The 20676-nt window shown below is 36.8% G+C and overlaps 1 protein-coding gene across 22 annotated transcripts in view; it reads right to left on the reverse strand.

Moving 5' to 3' along the window:
* PLCB4 (phospholipase C beta 4) overlaps positions 1–20676 on the reverse strand; it is a 216837-nt gene that overhangs the window by 28111 nt on the left and 168050 nt on the right. For all 22 annotated transcript variants that reach the window (XR_006938644.1, XR_005858074.2, XR_005858073.2 and 19 more), the window contains 7 exons: positions 18852–18954; positions 16572–16736; positions 13545–13749; positions 8113–8201; positions 7685–7835; positions 5414–5463; positions 5227–5292 (listed from right to left, as the gene is read on the reverse strand). Coding sequence is in view for 19 of the 22 variants with exons in the window: in XM_046938621.1 (XP_046794577.1) it covers positions 5227–5292; positions 5414–5463; positions 7685–7835; positions 8113–8201; positions 13545–13749; positions 16572–16736; positions 18852–18954 (829 nt within the window). In the remaining 3 variants the exon portion in view is untranslated. The remainder of the gene's footprint in view (positions 1–5226; positions 5293–5413; positions 5464–7684; positions 7836–8112; positions 8202–13544; positions 13750–16571; positions 16737–18851; positions 18955–20676) is intronic.

Below are 20676 nucleotides of genomic sequence, written 5' to 3' on the forward strand. Positions count from 1 at the left end.
CTAACTTAACCACGATTAAAGCCTCATCTCTTCATCACAAACCCACTGTGAACTTCTGAAGAGACCCATCTCTACTGCTACTGCTCCAAGAAAACTCCATCTTAAATGTAAAAGATCTATTGAGGACCATATCCTCACCCCCACTTCCCTCCTCCTCCTCATCCAGTTTGCAGAACATGAATTTGGACATGGATATAAACAGAGCTAGAAGAGGAAGATGGGCTACTGCCAACCACTGCACCGAAGGCACAGAATATTGGGAGTCAACAGCAAGAGGTCTCTTGAATTGTGTTACCTCAAACCTGGGAACACTGCTTAAAGTGATTGAGCTGATGAGACTTCTATTTTCTGTCTTTACTCAAGGAAAATTCATTACAGATAGCTGTTGCATCAGAAACTTCTGTCAACACTCTAGCAAATGAAAGTGGTTTTCTAACATCTTAAAACACTTTCAGCATTTTCCGTTTTTAGGCACAAAGTTCCAGGTGCAAACATGTTCTAGACTGATTCAGAACATGTTTGCAGATAAAACTCTCCTCAGTTATACCTTTCATGATTTTCTCAAGACTGCTGAATTTGCGGTTTGAATTTATACTATATGTCTTTTCCACAGATATATGCACAAATTGCATTTAATTATATTGATTGTATTTGTATTTAATCATATTGATTGTATATTGATTATATTTAATTATATTGAAAATCGAAGCCACAGTGCAGCTGACTGGTCAGCTAACTGATACAGAAGGACACAAATCACAGCCTGACTATCTATGGAAAAAAGTAAAGGATTAGATGTAGTTCCATTTAAACAAAGGGAAAGAAAATCGTAATTCAGTCTATTGAAGACAAGAAGTAACATCCTAGGATACAAACCATTATTCCTACATGAATCTCCCTAATGTAACATAAATACTCCTTTACACAACTAAAAACTGAAATATGGAAGACTCTCATTACAGAATACCACAATGACAAAATAAAGAAAAATGATCATTTCCAAATCCACAACCTCTTTTGCAGAACTTTATTAATCTAGAGCCCCAGAGTTCTTTATACTTTCTCTTTTGCACTGTGAAATGAAGATTATTTTTCGTGGTCATTTTCTTGAAAAGACTTCATTTCAAACAGTACACACATTCAGTGTCAATATAAATTTATAGGAGATTGATTATGGGATTCATATTTTGGGTGATAACCATACAGATCTGGATAGTGCCTATGGCCATATTAAATTCCCTAAGTGGACATCTGTGAACATCACTTTCTTGTCTGAAACTGACAGAACTGTTTACCACAGTGATCTGTTGTACCTTTGACTGGTAGAGAATATACTGAGTAATCCTTCATTATTTTGCTTCCCCCTCTGTCTAACACAAGAGGCACAAAAACTCTAACATCCCTGCAACAGATTAACATTCAGTAGTTCATAGAAGCAGGCTGTTAGCTGATGAAATCAGTGACTGACTCCTACATATGTATGTATTTTTGCCCTTTATTCCATCTTCCTATGATGCCACTCATTTACCTAAACTGTACTCAGTATCTATCTTGAAAAATCAAAAACAAAAACCAACAAAGGTCATTCAGTTATTCTGCAGTTCCATAGTAACATTCACATGAAGGAAATCAAAGGACTGTAGGCTGAAAACATTGCGCTTCAAAAGCTGCATTATTTTAAAATGACCAAATGTTCAGATTACTAGAACTAAGACTTAACTAGAAGTTACACCTAGCATGGATTATTTATTTATTTTCACAGTAATCATTACAGAAATTTGCCACTGTTTTTTCAAATACCAAACAAAATGAGTATATATAAGAGGTAAGTAGAGTTCCAGAGTCAAGTGTACCAATACAGTTTCTCTACTTGAGAAGAAGTGGTTTTGTTTGTAACAGAGCTGTTGTAACTGAATCAGTTTTTGAACCCAATCCTCTACTTAAGTTTGTGGCCTGAGTAAGAACAGAGAGCTTGAGGAAAGAAGAATGAATTTCACAGAATTACAGGACTTCTGAAATGTTGTCCCCCTCCAGCATTCACTACAGTTTGTTCTGCCTTTAATCTCTACTTGCGTAGTCTGTTACAAACTGTATGGATTTTTTTAAAAGCTTTATGCCATTTTAAAATAACTGCATATGTACCTTTTATGCGAATCTCAATCCTGAGTGAAATCTCAAATCTCCACTATTCATAGACATTGTGAAATTCAACATTCTTCAGTTTTTGGCAAGCCACTCATCTGATATTAGGGAATGAACAGACTGAATTTATCAGTCATAGAATGTTTGTATTGTAATGATCTCCATTCTACTTGGATAGAGTAGCATTGAGTAGAGTAGAAGAGTAGAGTAGAGTAGAGTAGAGTAGAACAAAATAGAATAGACAGGGACCTACAAAGTTCATCCAGCTGCCTCACCACTACAGGGCTAACCAAAAGTTAAAGCATATTAAGGACATTATCCAAATGCCTCTTGAATACTGACAAGCATGATGAGAGGTCATATTTTTCCCATATGAAAGTGGAAAAAGGAACAGTAAAGACTCTAAATCCAGCTCTCCAAGGATCCTACACAAAAATAAAATGGTGCCAGGATTTTCAGAATGCAGTACTCTCTGGCTGTGTATTTGTTTAATGCTATCTTCCTTCTTATTTACTCTTGGTCAGTGTTTCAGCGATTTTGATTCAGAACCATGAAAAAATTCTCTTATTCCTCTACATATTAGCATTAATTTGTTTTTCCTGTGTGACATATCTCCTTGCAACTGTTGTACCTGTATACATACACACACATAGCACACAGTGACGTCACTTCATGTTGTTCTATTATTATTACTCCCTTTTTAAAAGAGTATTTACAATTATATAATGGAGGGATCATTCACACTTAACATTTGAGGTATACTGGTACTGAGGCATTTCTAAGGAATGTAGAGTGCAAAACTAGACCTGTGATATGCAGGAAGGGTTTAATACCTTTTGAAGGGAAGTGTTTAAACCATACCAAGAAGCTGAAATAACCACTGAATCACAACACAGACCTGACAGATGGGACCACTCATTCAAAAGCTCTGTAAACACCTGAAGTGCAGAGAAGAACCCAAATAAAACCAATTTTCACTGGGCCTTTTGCACTGGAGGGTTGCACATACTTCCTGCACCAGGGGCACTGACGCTGTACTGTGGGTGGGGCAAAAGCAATTCTAGTGATTAATCTGAAAATGTGGTGTCTGTAACTGTCCTACACACTTATTAAATAAAGGCTGATAATACAATGTGTATTTTCCTGCAAAGCAACCAAACTTTGACAGCATTTCAGCAGACGTGCTAATACTTCTCTACACTGAGTGGATGTTGTCAACAATAAGGACACTTACTACTGCTATTTCCTCAGCTAACTCTGCTCAGGGCTATCAGTTTAGCTCCTACATTGCTTAGAAAAGAGTCACTTCCTCCTCCACCCTCCCTCTCTTCCACACTTGCATGCATTCATTTACAGAAATGCATTTTCCACAAGACCACCTTTAGACAGAAAAGAGTTGGATTATTTTTTTTCTTAAGTGACACAAACAATTCCCTTGTGTTTACTTATTCCTCCAGATCTCAGGAGTGTCTACGGCTAAATAAGAGCCAACCTATTTCTGGAACTTCTAAGTTTAATGTGTTTAATACAAAGGCTTTCTGCAAATGATCATGGATTACCAACTGCATAGTTCCCAGGCTCCTTTCCAGCTTATAAAATGAGTTAAAAATACTAATGAGTACACGAGGCACTTTCTTAAGCTCATCTGTGTACTATTATGGCCACACTCTTCTGATCAGATTCTCTTTAAATTTAAGAAGTTGCACTTACTGAGGCCTTTAGCAAGACATGTTCTAGACAAGCCCTTTCTTGTTAGGGCAGACTTGCACTCACTCAGTTCATGCTTGAAAACAGCAGGACACAGAATGGCTCAGACCAAAAATAACTGTTCTTGAGCAAATGCTGAAAGCCCTTCTGAGCACACAGCATCTTATTGTCGCTGGCCATTTTTCCCCTGGATTAGAAAAAGCAAGTGCAAACCTGAACAAAATGATAAAATTTTTGATATTATCCAGCCATGAGAAGCCTCCTAAAAGATCTCATGAAGGCCTAGAAGCTACCTACGATGCAATGATTCGGGTAAGAACGAAACATTTTTGCAAGACACTCACAGCAACCTATCCTTGCAGGATAGAAGTGCTACTTTAGACATGGATGGCAGAGACTTTTTCTTGAGCACGGGCTTTGTACACAACATTAAAGAGAGGGAATCACTCGTTTCTCCTCTGCACAGAGTCAGCACGGTATCAGAAAGTTGAATAGTTATTCAATTTTCTTATATTATTTTTAATAGGAGCCACAAAGATGTGTTGATTATTGAAAGTAATTTCCTCATACTTCATCACACATTGTAATCCATGTCCAAATGACACCCATGAAAAGAAACACAGAGTGATACTAAGAATGCTCCGATATTATTACATTAGATCAGATCTGCATGAAATCTGCAATCAAAGTGAACAAGGGAGTCACTGCCTCAAAAGCTAAAAAGATGTGCATGCCTTGCCAAAATTCAGAATACTATCTTCACCCGTTATTCCACTGTTTGTAACAGGAGAAAAGATTTCCTAGTGATAAAAAGCAGAAGAAAACGGGTCATAATTTTATAATGTAAAGTATACTTGTGATACTGCCATATTTGGGATACCACTGTCAACAGTACCCAGCACACAGCTAACTATAAAGTGGTACTATATACATATGTGAAGAGGAATAATGCATCTCATTTTTTCAGTTACACTTTCCAATTTTGTTTGGTAATTTTGCAGTTGCTCCAGGGTCTGCCTTTGATGCAGCACCCTCTCACATCATTACTGCCCTTTTTTTTTTTTTCAAGCTACGTGTCAATATGTCATCCAAGAGGGAGCTAGATAAAATTATCATCTGGAAAAGGTGAGCTCTGGAACCTTACATGGGTCACACAAAGCATACTAAAATTCAGAAAAGACATAAAAAGGGGTTGCTAAAGGGAAAATTACTTTACTTGAGCATGATTTTCAGTACAATTAAAACAGAAATGCCCTTTCTTGGTGGTCATAGTTCCTTAGTTTTCTTTCACTTCAATTAGGAACCGTTTATATTAGTGAAAGTTGCAGCTCTTTTTCAACCAGAGTGCACCGTTCAGAGAGCTCTTAATGATCTTACCTTTGCATGCTTCTTCTTTAAGGCGTTCAGCTCTTTCTGCTGTTTCTTTAAATGTTTTATGTAAGCCTACAAAAAAAGAAATTGGATCAATTTTTCTGTGGTCACATTGACTGTAAACAGATAGAATAATGGCTACTTAAAACAAATAATTAGGAACACATCTTGAAAAGCCCATGTCCATGCTTACCTTCATTTGCTTTAAATCTTCTATCTTCACTTGAGGAATTAGGTCTATACCTAGGAAGGTATTGATACAGTTTATCTAAAACTTCATGCATAGAACTGTATTTCATACTTAGATTTTTAACATAGAAATCTACACGTAAGTTAACAATTAATTACTGTTTTGTACCATAAAAAAGTAAGGTAAATAAGAAAATTATTCATTAAGATGTAGCAAAAACACTGCTAACTTCCTTTTCAAATGTACTCCTCAATCAATTGCCTTGTGAAAAAAAGGAATTGATGAGAGCATTTTAATCTCTTACAATTCTGCACTGAAGTGTCAAAACACAGCAACATAAAAATTGGAAAAGTTTCTTTTCTGAAAACACAACAAACAATTTATGTGCATTAAAGTTCAACTTTGCACATTTCAGAATTTTGTTACATGGCTGGAGATTGCTCCAGCACCTCTGGTTTCAGGGGGAATGTTTCCTGGGTGAGGTTGTGCACTACAACATGAAGAGCTATATATACTTATTCTCCTTCATTTAAAACACAAAAATTATGGAATTGAAATTTTACTTGCATCCTGTATGTTAGTAAACTTTGCATATCAGGTCTGGGAAAAGGAACAACAGTACAGGTTAAGACTAAAGCAGAAATAAAATGGATGAGAAACTCAAAATAAAAAAAAGAATTGGAAATTAGAATTAAAATTTAATGCCATTGTCAAATCTATCATTTAAAAATAAAAGTGCTGTTCAGAGGAATGAAAATTTATTCTGATCACTTGAACTGCTGCAATGCAAACAAAAAACAATGTCATTTCATGTTTACACTTTGATAAATGTTTTGTGATATATTACATATTTATATATATGCATTAACTACTCAGCATATCCTACATGTAACCGTGAACAAAAACACCAATGCAACACCATAAGAGTTATAATTCGTAGGGTCTTTTTTGATTTTTTCACAGAAACAAACAAACAACATTAGACTGCTCCTAAATACACTACAATGTATTTAGTTAACTGCTGTTAATAGTGTTCACGGACTCTTAAGATTCCTCCCTCCTTGTAAAGGACTTTTTGTTTTCTAAGGTGAATTTAACTGAGAAACAAACAGGACACCAACAGGTGTGCCTTTTTCTAAACAAACTTCTGTAGGCTTTCACTTACAATGTAAAGTTATTTATTTTGTTCAACAGGTCTGATTCCATGGCGACCAGAAATCAGTTGCCACCTCCTGCAAATTTCATGCCTAATTAATGCTCAACATAACTAACATCTGCGCATCTTGATGATGACACATGAAATATGAAAATATCTTGCTGCATAAGAAAATCTGGGGTTTACTGCCAGGAACAACTTTGAAAATATTCAGGTGCCAGAGATGACCTGTTCTACTGCCAGAAGTGACTCATGAGAGATGGCATCTTATTTCTGAGAAGACTGACCCCTTCACATTCGTATTCAGCCACATCTGCTTATGTTTATGAACAAGAACAGTGCTCCTTTCCATTCCCACTGTTTCCCTTGGGCCAAGATGGATGAAAGCGAGTGAACCAGACTCTAATTCTTGTGGGTGATTAACAGAAAAATTTATTGTGTTTCATTCAGCTGTACAAATTTGTTTTCTCACTTAATCTTCATTACCTGCCATGATCTGTGAGAAACAAATAATCCCATTTGGCTCCACAAGGTGATTTTGTAAAGTGAACAACGAATAGTGAAAAAAAATACTTATTCATTTCTAAATGAGTACTTTTAATATGGATATTTTTGACAATAAACACGCCATTTCCATAATCACAGTAAAACCACATAGTGAAAACATTTCTAAGTGTTGGGAAATCTCTACCGAATCCAATGAATTCTAAATACTTTAATTACTTGAATCTGCAACTCTGCCAAGGGATTTGTAGAGAGAAAAAGTTAAGTAGAACAATCTCTGTGGAGTATACCAGAAAATAGTCATTCCTATTGGCATGGCTCCAGTAGATCTCTGGTAAATTTCTCCCAGAGTCATGCAGGTTGTACTACTGGTATCTGGCATACAGCTACACAAAGGGGTCACTTAGAAAAATAAATCTGTATTGGATTTAAAGAGCCTTTTTGGTAATATATACAGTTTTCTTGCAAATAGACAAAGGCTGCTATCAGTGGCTGAAGAAGTTATTTTCAAAAGGGTAAACAGAACTGCAAAACTAAAAATGAGTAACAAGTACTCCTCTGTAACTTCCTGAACTGCACCAGAACTGAAGGATTGGCTCAGGATTTTTGTTTACCTTTCTTAGCATCGGTCCCAGACCCAAAGCCTGCCGTGGTACTTGGTCGAAGCTCAGAGCTACTCTGAGGAGTCACGTTTGCTTTGGCGTTATTAGCTTTTCCTTTTCTATCATTTTTTGAAGTGTCATTTGGTACATCAGCTATATCACTCTGGAAGAAACATTCACATTGTAATAAATTAATTGCTATTTTACCTGTAGTACAAAATTTGGTGCACAGGAAATTTCTGAACTTGTTTACTTTAATACATACTTTGGAAAATTGAACCGTACTTTCAAAGAACACAATTCTCAGTATTTATAACATATTTTAAATACCTACTAAAATATCACTCTTCTCACTTCCCAAAGTTTCTACTTCTAAAAGATGTGTTTTGCATCATAATATGAATACAAATGGGCTGTGTTAGTCATTAAGTTCCACTTACAGTTTCAATACCCATAGCTCTCATTTGGTCTGCTCTTTTTTCTGTAATAGACAAAAATTTCTTTGGATCTGACAAAGCATCTACAATATCTGTAAGAAAAAAAAAACAACAAAAACAACTCATCTTTTTATCATTTTCAGAAGCATTTAGAAATTTACCTTTTACAAGACCTTTACTCTACTACTATTGAATGAGCCTTACTAGCAAAAATAGTTCAGGTTCATACAGTAAATGTCAGGACAGAAAGTGTACATCAAAATAGCATCTGAACACATTAGAAACATGAATCAGTTTAAAAAGCGTCAAGGGAGTGGTATTAATCCAGGCAGTTTATTCAGGAAAACACGTTCTAACTCCATCAGAGCAGATACTCTGCGTTTCTCCCAGTTGGTGACACTAGAATTCGAGACCAGAATGGAATCTGCTGAGTGATGCAGCACTAACAACTGTCTCTTGGGTATTTGAAGTGGTGCTGACTGCCTTTTTAGGCTACCAGGGGAGTTAGTATAAAAGAAAATCTCCATGAAACAGTAAGGATCTCCCTACTTCCTCCTATTCAGTAATCTTTTTCCACCCTCAGCTTCCCAGAGGACAGTGAGGAACTGAGGTTTGTTTTTCCAGGATTTTAAGCAGAGTGTGGGCTGTAGTGGGTGCTGGCACCATTTCTTCCAACCTTGGTCTCTGGCATCCCATACTGCAGCTCATACTCCTCCTCCCACTCCCTATGGGCACACACAATCCTCCTCAATACACAAGCAGAGATGAGCCATGGTGTTGTACACCCAAGGTCACCCATAACTATACCATTACCATGAACTCCTCACATGTTGTCATGAAAATGTACGAGTTCCATTCCACCCAGTGTGGCACTACTAGACAAGTTTATGTTGCAGAAGCTCATTTCACTTACTCTGCCTAAGGGAGTAAATCAAACACCTTTCCTAGGAGCGGTTCTTTTTCTTTTACACAGCAAAATGCAAACAATAATACCCTAACCACTCTTTATTTTACAATAAAATCCAACACTACCATGTGCTGTCTCGCATACTGGGTGGATGAGTCTACAGAGTACAGTGCTGTGATCATTTTGTCTGTCATCATACCAATTACCTGAACTGCAACCTTAGGTGTTTCCAATAAAATTAGAAACAATGGTACTGACATGAAATCAGAATTAGAATCAGGAATGAGGGTGAATATGTTATGCCTTCCTTCTCCGCCTCTACCCCAACTCCCCCACTGGAGCATAAAAGAAATCTGTAAAGGTAAAATTAAAAATTGCATTGAGTAAGCTTAACCGCATAAATTACAGCATGTGTTTTCCATGTACAGCGATGGACGTGTAAGCACTGTTCTGAAGGAAGACAAAGACATGGGAATATTTACCTTCATGCTGAATAAACTCTTTCCATGACTAATCTCAAAATGAAAAAAAATCACAAATGGCAATGGAAGCCCTCCACAGTAAGAAACAATTTTACAAATTAAACTGATTCACTATTTACAATATTAACGCATTTTCAGAGACTACAGCAACGATCTGTTTTAATGATGTCTCTGAAACTTTAACTTCAATATTACAGACACAAAGATCACTGGACTCAGTTAATAAGCCTTCCTTGTTAGAGCAGTAACTTAGGAAAGGAAGTTTAAATGCTGCAGTCTGACTCATCATTCACTTACAAATATTGGCATTTCATTAACTCAAGCTTTTGTCATGGTGATTCACTTGCAAGGAATCCTTTTCTTTATTGAATGTGACAAACCCCCATTTTTAGATCCTTACAGGTAGACGATTTTTGTACCCTTATATCCTAGATGGACTCACTAGCATACTAGACAATCATTTCTGCAATAGCAGTTCTGACACTTACAGTTTTCATCATTTGAATTTTGTCTATGTTCAATGTCATATTTTTGGTCATTTTCCAAATTAGCTTACAATTACCTGGGACAGAGAAGCTGGCCCACTGACCACATTTGCAAAAAAATACCCAACCCATTAAAAGCTTTCAGAGGAAGCTTCCTATCTTTCTTGATCAAACTGGGGGCTGGACTATGCAATATCCTTTTCCACCTAAGTTATTCTGTGGACTTCTCTGAAGACACTGGATGCAGTTCTCATGGAAAATGACACAGCCCAGGCTTCCAATCCCCCCAAAATTATACTAAATAGATAGCATTGCCCTTGATAGGTACCAAATACACTGCCAACAATAACTGCCCTAACCCAAACATACCTTCTGAACCTGTACTTTACATACACAAAATACAGCTAGAATTTATTTTCAGACATTTATTTTCAGAACTGATTGAATCATAGAATGGTTTGAGCTGGAAGGGGCCTTAAAGATCATCAAGTTCCGACCCCCGGATGTGGACAGGGCTGTCACTCACCAGACGAGGCTGCCCAGGGCCCCATCCAATCTGGCCTTGAATGCCTCCAGAGACGGGGCACCCACAGCTTCTCTGGGCAGCCTGTGCCAGTGCCACACCACCTTCTGAATAAATAATTTCTTCCTGACATCCAACCTAAATCTCCCCTCTTTTAGTTTAAAACTGTTCCTTCTTGTTCCATCGCTATATGCCTGTGTAAGAAGTCCACATCCCTTCCACTTATGATATCCCTTCAAGTACTGGAGGGCAATAAGGTCTCCCTAGAGTCCTCTCCAGGCTAAACAAGCCCAGCTCCCTCAGCCTTTCTTCACAGGAGAGGTGCTCCAGTCCCCTTCCTAACTTAGTAACTGTGCCTTTTTGTCCTTGGTACGTACTTTGCTATGAACACTCAGGGCAACCTGTGAACATGATGCGTCAGTTGAAAATGGAACCTGATTACCATGAGCTTCAAGGTAAAAATGACTAACGTCGTTAGGAGAGTGAGACCTTTGTAAATTGCATTACTAACCATAGGAGTACATCACCAAAGGCTCAGCATTTCTACAAGTGGGATGTGACTCATCACTGTTTTTCACATTGTCATTTGTCCTTTGCTTACGTTTGTCATTTTCCCTGGTGAGGTAAGGTGGGGGTAGGGAATAGCTTTTTGTAAAAGAATTCCAATTAAATATAGAAGAAGGAAAATAAGAATGCATTACAGAAGACTCTAACCACTACCTTAAATGACTATGCTTACTGACGTACAGATTTCTGTTATAGATGCTTCTCTTTGGAGAATGCTGCTTCATTTGCATTAATTTGCAGCAGCATTTTATTTTATTGGGAGCAGAGTATCTGATGCAGATAAACCACAAAAAATCAGTAAATTCTACAATAAATAAATAAATGGTTATGCATCTTTTAAGGCCTATAACGGATTAATAACTCTAGTTATTATTCAGTGCGAGTTTTTAAAATCTTACTCATAGAGGTTAAAAAAATTAAAAAGAAAGCATGTAGCTACTGAATCACCCTATACCTTCCCACAGGTTTGCTAAAGCAATCATAAAGATCCTAATGATAGCTCATAAAACAAAGAGAGCTGCACTGCAGATGACAGGTACTTAAAAACACGTCAGCAGAATATTAACGATTCCACCTGAGTGTCAAAAGTTATTTCCCAGTTGTTCATCGGCTTCTTCTATATCAGTGAGAAAAATACACAAGACACATCAAAACCATCTGGGGATGGGAAAAGAGAATAACTGAACTCTTTTTGTTCATATTAATATGGAGCCTGTTTATCCCAACAAGACTGTCAGTTTTCTCATTCTAACAGTGTTTTACTTAAGCATCAAGTTACTTAGGGGTATTAAGGTTCTCCTACATTCTCTCTTTTACCAGATAAACCATCAAAACCAATGGTGACCAAACAGTACATCAGTGAATACTGAACAGTATATAATTTGCAAATTCTAAATTGGTGTGCAAATTCTCTTTGAAATACAAGATTTTCACTTTTGAATTTGTATAATGCATTTAAAAAAGAAAAAAAAAAAGAATACAATTTTTTTCCCTATACAACCAGCATGCTCAAAAACTTGAGACAAACTAAAGTCCACTAAGTTTAAATCCTACTCACAGAAGAAGTGTGGGATCATTCAGAAAAATGTCAATCCCAAATCAGAAGTATGTCCCTAGTTCAGAAAATATTTTAACTGAGCCATTAACTGTCAAAAACTCAGGTTCTGAAAAGAATTAAAACACATGCTTAAATGAGTCCCTTAGATTCATAGTTCAATTACAGCCTTGAGAATCTCAAGCTTAAGCAGAAGCTTACATTTGTCTTCACAGTAAATCCCTGAAGTTAATTACTGTTGTTGAAGTATGCTGCGTAAAGGCATGGTAGTGCTCCAAGATGTGCATGAGCTCCAGCTGACTTACTACAGTCAGGATTTCATATATGACCTATACAAATAGTTCTCTGAACGCCTAATGTTTTCCATGGAGTTATTGATACTTTTAAAAGTCTGGATAAATACCAGCAAACAGTTCTGAGGATACGTTATCTAATGCATTAAGCAACTATTCTCTTCCTCCAGTTAGTACAATGGAAATTCCACTCAGAGTAGCTGCAGGAATTCTTAGGGTAGACATCAGGTTTGAAATTGCTTTTGGAAAGAGCAAAATACCATTTTTACCAACGTCTCACCAATCACATATAAGGTAAGCTTCACCGTGTCACTGAGTCAGAGCATTAACATTTACCATAATTTCTGTAAATTTTATTTTGCAGCTGTAAATGATTTACGTATTGTCTAGTATACAAGTGAATTCCATCTGCTGTGAAGAACGCATTTCCCAGAAGTTCATTCTCAGGGTGAACTTACACATTACACAGACCAAATTGGTGTAGTGACTATTCTCAGCTGTTTGCTCATACCCAGATGTGACAATGACCCTGCCAAACTGATCATGGGAATGGCTCAGATTAGAAACAACTTCCTTAAAAATCATTACAAGACACTAGAATACGTAAAATTGGGACAGAAAAATAGAGAGAAGCTTTTGAATGCTAAATTCTTTCACCACCAGTTTTTTAAAAAATATATACCAGTATTCTCAAGAGTATAAAAGTGCCTTTGCTTGAAAAAATGTGCATCTAGATTCTGCTGCAATTGTTTATACACGTTGGACAAACAATATAGCTAAAATGCATATTACCCTTGCAAACATATGTCAGAAAAAAAATAATTAACATCTTCCTGAACAAAAAGAGAACCAGAGATAACCCTAGTATTAGCATATTCTCCATATTATTTTGGAATTTAACAGGATACATTTCACAACCATTTACCAGAGGTACTTGGTTGGAAGCTTTGTTTCTGAATGAACAAACGGGGTTGCCACAATGTTAAAGATAGTAAACCTTTGCAGTCCTGCAGCACTGTGTCTCTACTCCCAGCTGGCATACTGAAAGCACAGTGAATTCTACAACACGGTAAATTCTACAGCACTCAAAATGCAACGCACACTGAAGTACAGGCTTATCTCACCTCCAAAACCATCAGGCACATATGTTTTGAGCACAATGTTGCAGAAAACCGTTGGAAGAGAGAGTGGTTTGTTGCCCTCATTTCGAAGTGAAATGTGTCTGTAACCTGCTTGTAGACCATCTAGAGGCAGGATCCTCTGACCGATCAACTTATTATTGTCATCATATACTGCTATTCTCAGGACAGCAAGATCAGGGAGAATAACCTGGAAAGCCATAAAATGAAGACATTTAATGACTAGTACAGTGTCACCCTCCTCACCTCTCATCTCGCAGCAATTCGCTCATTCACTTTGTATGCCAGAAACAGACTATCATCACTGAAAGATAATGCCAGTCCCTGCAAATAGCATACTTTCCAATTACCATTTCCTAGAAAGTATTTTTTTCACTCCAAATAATGGGTAATTCCAAAATGTACAATTCTACATCTTACAGCTATACTACCTAAATACTTTGCGTACTTATTTTACATTACTGGAAGCCGGTGACATGAATAAGCAAGCAGGTAAATACTACATGGGAAATGGCAGAGAGCATGGCAATTAAAGAAGAGTAAGTAACACTGAACCAGGAGGAATTATGACAGAAAGATGGGATTTGGGATGTATCCAAAAAGGCAATGAAGAATGGAAGGAATGCAAGCATAAGTTGATATGGATGCATGTTGAGCTACATGTTCTGTAGAGGGGAGAAGCAGACAGAAGAGGGCAGGACAGGTTGAAAGACCTGCTGAAATGGTGTGTTGCCAGCAGAAGTGAGTACTCACAACATGAAATATGCATAGTGAGCAGAGATGCTGTCAGGTATCTGCATCTGTCAGCCCCTACCTTGACTGATCAAAAGAAGAGCAAAAAACCCCTGCCTTTACTACAACACAGATGCTGCCTCTATGTGCAGAGCAGTGAGGAGAAGACAGATTAATCAAGACATGTGGTCTCTGTGCCAGTTGGCCTTGATTTTATGGTAGGAAAGGTCTTCCCAGTTCTTCTCTACCTGATTCTATTCATTGATGCTTATCAGACAAAAGAGCTGGGTAAACTATATCTACTATTTCCCTTAGACCTTCCCCTTGTCACTTTCATTTTAGATCATAGAGGTCATAAAATAAAGTACGTTTTTGGTCTCTGAATTCAGCTGAGCTACTCATAGAAGTCTTGCTTTACTTGCTCAGGATGAGTAATAACTAGACACTCCCAGCATGTTACCGCCAGCACTGACCCACACCTCCCCCTTACACAACACAGTTGACAACACTGTACTTGGCTCAGAATGATTGAAACTGTACTTTAATTAAAATAAAAACAACAAAACATGACAGAAGAGCAATCAAACGTGTTACCTAAAAACAACTATGTATGATTAAACATCAGCTTAAGGAGAACACTGTAACCCAAATAATGCAGGTAAGTTCTCTCCTCTATGGACCACAGATTAGTAAATCTTCTAATACTTGATTGGCTCAGATAAAGATTGACTAGGGAGTACAGATGGGGACTAAGAAGGTAATATTTCAGTCTGTATTAGTTTGTCCTAGGGTATCCTGGAAGGCACCCCCACCCTCACGACATTTTAGCACTGTGCATCTCACATCTTCATTTCCTCCAACAAGAAGAGTTGCTCCTGTTGTGCTTCTGTGACTCACCATGTTATCAATGTATGTCCCGATTACTATGCTAAGCCTGATATGATAGTGATGTGAGATGAAGAAAAATAATCTCTTGGCTGACTTACAGTATGACTTATTCAAGAGAATGTGTTATTTATTGCACAGTAGAGCATAAAGTCCAAGCAATATTAGATTGGCATCACCTATTATACTCATGCCATGATATGCAGGTACCCCTCTTTTACACTGAAACTGAGTGCACTCTGTACGTTATGGGCCTTTTGATTTAAGAAATTAGAAAGCAGCAGATGCTGGCCATATGGTCAAGAAGTCAAGGGGAGCATGATTGCTTGTCACGTACCTAGGTATTTTCTCTGAGCCTCCCCATATAAACAGAAAAGTGCTAGGATTCACATTCATTTAAGAATGTATTTGAGTCTAAAATAATCTCTTGCATTAACTACATTTCTATTAAAATCTAGTTGCACTGCTTAGAAAGCAGATGATGTATGTCTTATGCCCAAGTGTAAAGCAGTATCACCAGATGGCAAAGTCTGTCACTTTGGAATAAAAGAACAACAGCTTTATATGACAACAGAACAGGTGTAAGCAAAACAGACATTCTCAAAGACAGCACTACTAACACATATTCTGGATGAACTTTGGGCTGACATTATATATGTATGATTGTGTCTGTGTGTGTCATATAGGCTGAGAGATAAAAACTGAACACGGGCAATGACAACCGATATCTCTTTTTAAATCCCCCATACCAAGAAAAAAGGGTTGTTTTTCTTTTGTTATTAAAAAAAGAAAAAAGAAAAAGAAAAAGGTACATAATGCACATGGAGGAGGGAGCTGGCAACACATTTGAGGAACACAGCACCCTTCCAACTTTTCCATGTAATAACATTGACCTTAGCTTTGGATGCAGCATCTCACCTGCCCTCTGGGCTGAAGGAACAGTGCAAGATAGCAACCACTGCCAGGGCAGGGAAGAAGAAATCTCCAAGGAATGATGGTGTCCACCAGCGGGGGCTCATTCTGAGCAGACTGGACTGCATACCTTGAACACAGGCATGGCCATGGATGAGGTGGTTACCTCCGAGTGGGAGGAGGAAGCAAAGGGAAGGGAAGAGCCAAACAGAAACAAAAAATCATGTGACAGCTACAGAGGTTATCCATTAGAAAAACAAAACAACGCAAAATTAAAAAAAAAATTAAAAATCTCTTGAAAGCTTATTTCAGCTTTAAATTGTTTGCAGTAGTAAACAGGAACCCTACAAACCCTTTTTTATGGGAGCAGTACTTATTCATGTCAGCAGTCAGACTGAAGCAGGGAGGGGCAGATCAAGTGAGTAAGGATGCTTATATGCAAAAGGGCTGCCAATCACAAACAGTGCTTTCCAAATATCCCACCTTTCGAAATACAAATGATTCTTCATTGTAAACAGGGTTCAGACCGTTGTTCATCACCATGCGCGTTCTAAATTCTTTACGTATTGTGTCCGTGGGTAAACCATACATATCCACTTCTACATACGTACCAATCTTTTTATCTGATAAAAACTGACCAGATATTACCTGCAACGTAATAACAGAAGAGTAAGGGAAAACAGTACAAAGAATATCAACCAAGCAAAGTACTCAGCACATTGTACATACTGGAAATACTGATCATTTTTAATTTAGTGGAGTCAGTCTGAAAAATGCTTTGTATAGAACAGATATATTTATTTAATCATATGAAAATGGTATAATTAGTGATAAAATTGCATTTACTTGGAAAGCCGTTGCGATAAGATCTTAAAATATACCCTGAGCTTTCATTTTAGTTGTACTAAAAAAACTTAGAAGAAACTGTAAATGAGAAAGGTGACAGAAATGACTATGCTCACTGTTAAAAGTCAGTAAGCTCAACTAGGTCTTGTTTCACAGGTGCATTCACTGTATTTATAAAATATGCTGAATGAAACAACCAGGTTGGGCACTACTATTCTGCAACTGCTCTCAAAATATGCTTTAAAATTTTCTGTTTGGAACCTATTTTATGTCTTGACAATGGAGAAGTGAAAGGAAGTTTTTGCTCTGCTTTCACATTGGTGCATGTTTTAAACCAAGCACATTTAAAAGAAAACAAACAGTGCAGATGACTCCTCTGTATTGCTATGCACATGAAGATTTGCTGTGATTTTATTTCAAGTCAAGCTTAATCAAGCTACAGCAGGTGATTACTCCAGGGCACATTTTTATTCCATCAAGATAATCTATTACTTAAAAATACAGCTGAAGTTTTCATTACTAAGCTCAAGAAGAGAAAAACACAATTTCACAGATCTAAGCTCATTTGAGACATTCTTTTCTTTTCATGATCTAATATTCCAGGGAACAAGTCTGAATAACAAATCTGAAAAGTTATGTGGCTGAGGGGTACCATCACTGGCTTTTCTTTTTTTTAATAACAGCACGTATCTACAGGAGGAGTCCTGCTCTTTGTCAGGGATTCTTACTACTGTACTACAAATAAAATTCAGAATCAAGACTATGCAGTTTTCATATGCAGAATACATATTCCTCTTACAAACCTCATCTATCAGTCTATCTGTACCTCTCTCTCTCAGCACGGTTAACTCCATAACTCCACAATATCTATGTTTACTCCATAAGCTCCCTATCTTCTCTTTAATAAGACTGTACATCCTCCACTGTAAGGACCACATCCTCTCGTATGCCCAATGTGCATAGCATTCTCCACTAAAGCTCCAACTCAGAATAAGTACAAAGCAGTAATCATTGTGAACAAAACTATTTCTATATTTTAGTTGTCAATTCTTGAATGAATTATTGATGTTATTATATCATTCTTAGAGGTTAAGGGAATAAGCACTGCATTTTACACTAGATTTAGTCATCCAAGAAGAACAAGTAACAAGACAAGTTATCTAAGAAATATGGTGATTCCTAGCACTATCTTCTCACCTCCAGATCCCACTTCCTCCTTGGAGAGATTCTATGACCTATAACATTTTTTTTCTATTTTTTTCCTGTTTTTATTCTTCTGGAGATACAAATGAACTTAATTATCTGAAGTGCAAAGTGAACCCCTGCTCCAAGAGACTTTCAGATCTCCATGCCATAGATAGAAAGAGACAAGGGAAAGCCAAACTTCTGTTAAACTGCACATAGTGTATGTGAACAAAGAGCGCCAAGTGTCAAGTCACAAAACAGGAATCACCAAAACATAATACCTAACCATATTTTAAAACTACAACAGAAGTTTCATGGTTTCTGCTACTCATAGATGATTCTAAAGTAATGACCTCCATCACATGAGCCACTTTTGTTTCCTTATTTTGAAAATATCTGTCCATATATGCCCATACTTCTTGCTCTGTGGCGACAGTGAAGTCCATACAGTTTCATAGTATCCACAAAAATGAACTCCACTCACATATTCATTTGTGAGGGCTGATGTAAATCAAAAAGAGCATGGGGGGGTTTAACATTTGGTGATAATGTGTATTAACAAACAAATTTATATCATGTTCAAATCAGACCAAGTAAACACAGAAACAAAGAAAAAAAATCTGAAAAAATTCACACAATACAAACAATTTCTGCACCTATCTTATTTCTATTCACATTTAAATGTTATTTGAGTGTGATATGATGAAAGAAGTTTTTTTGCAGCTGTTTTACCTGTACAGAACATGTTGCAGCAATTACACCATCTACAGGAGTTTCAGAGAAAGGGTCAAATGTTCTATCCGGGCGCCGCATGAAATCTGGTTTAAGTAGATAGCTTATTTCACAAAAAAGAAGAAGAAAATTATTTGGAATGGAATTACACGGAAACTGAACTTGAATTAACTACAGATAAAATGGATGATCTAACTTTAAACAATGGACGTTCCTACATCATTGTAAAATACAGATTGCCATTCTATCTGCAAGTGTGAGGAATTAAAAGCAAAAATATTATGGTTATCGAGTACGCATATAAATGTTAATCTTAATTTTGAATCAAAAGATTAAATCAACTGTGGACTTCAAAAGCAAAATAAATGTAATATAGCAAAAGACATTTCAAAATAATTTAGCAATATCTTTTAAAAATACAGTGTTATAAAAATAGATACTCTCATTTACTTTAATTCCTTATCACTTTCAAAAAATACTGACAGCTTAATCAATTTTATTTTTAAAAAAAGCAGTTACACAGAGTGAAGACTCATACAATAAATTTCAGCTTGCAACTAATTTTTTCATCTCAGTTATAAAACCTTGGGGAAAACAGCTGATGTTAGTACTGACAGATTGTTAATTATAGTAGCATGAAAGGTACTACCGTAATAACACTTACAATACATCCCTGAGGACTATACACTGGATCAACACATCAATGAAGCTGATATGTGCACTGATGAATCAAAACCCAAGGATTCAGCCATCAGAATAAAACAGCAGCTGATCCACAGAATTGCTGTGCTACATATAACAGGGATTTTCTTCCACTGGTGGAAGAAAATGCGTAGCTGGAGTCATCTTGCTAATTCTCCAGCCCTGAGAGACAGGAACTGCTAGAAGATCATTTTTTAATCCACACTCCAGTCTCTCTAGGAAATTATCTGTATGTAACATACAAAGGCCTACAAAAAAATCAGCAATAATTTTAAAATGCTGGAAAAACTCAAATAAATAAATAAACAAATAAATACTCTCAATATGTTTTCTCCAATTTTTTCATAACTTGGCAATATGAAATAAAATAATATTCCTCACTGATTTCACATTAAAAATACGTGGGATTTCGCAATATTTTACTAAGTTCAAGTAGACTATGGGCAGAAGGGAACCATCAGAAACATTCTAAGCCTCAGCTCCGGGCCTGCTGAAATAAAAAATGTTCTCATTTCTCATTTCACCAGTATGAAAACTGTAAATCAGAGAAAAAAAGGAGTATGGTCTAAAAGAAATGTCATTTTTTTATTTTCAATGCCCTGAGCATTTTCTCTGTAATGACATAGCACCATATTTACGATGCATATTAAATTACTACCTCTCTATTATTATTACCACTATATTACTTTAATACCAGACGACTGACATAAGAAACAAGAAATTTATTTCATAATGATGCCTGTCAGAGAAAGTGCCAGAAGCATGTGCCACTTTACTAGGCTTATGTGTCAAATAAGAAAGGAATCATACTCTTCCATAAAAAAAAGCTTTTCTTCTGTTTTTGTTATTCTGACTGAAATGACCAGAGATTGCACCTCTGTCAAATCCAGCAGTCTCTATCAGAAGAGTTTACATTTGAAAAGGGCACAGATAACCAAAGTACTATGTTGTCCATTCTGCAGAAGAGGAATTTTACGAAGTTCTGTCTATTCAGATTTTCCTTCTGAATAAGACTTCCACGAGCAAAAGAGTTCTTTCTTCTCCAAGATGAGTTTGCAGACTTCAGTGTGTTTCCAGACTTGCACTTCCTATAATTCCTCAAACCTCCTCCCTCCTCTTGCTA

This window comes from Gallus gallus, chromosome 3, assembly GCF_016699485.2.
Source record: "Gallus gallus isolate bGalGal1 chromosome 3, bGalGal1.mat.broiler.GRCg7b, whole genome shotgun sequence".
Lineage (NCBI taxonomy): Eukaryota > Metazoa > Chordata > Aves > Galliformes > Phasianidae > Gallus > Gallus gallus.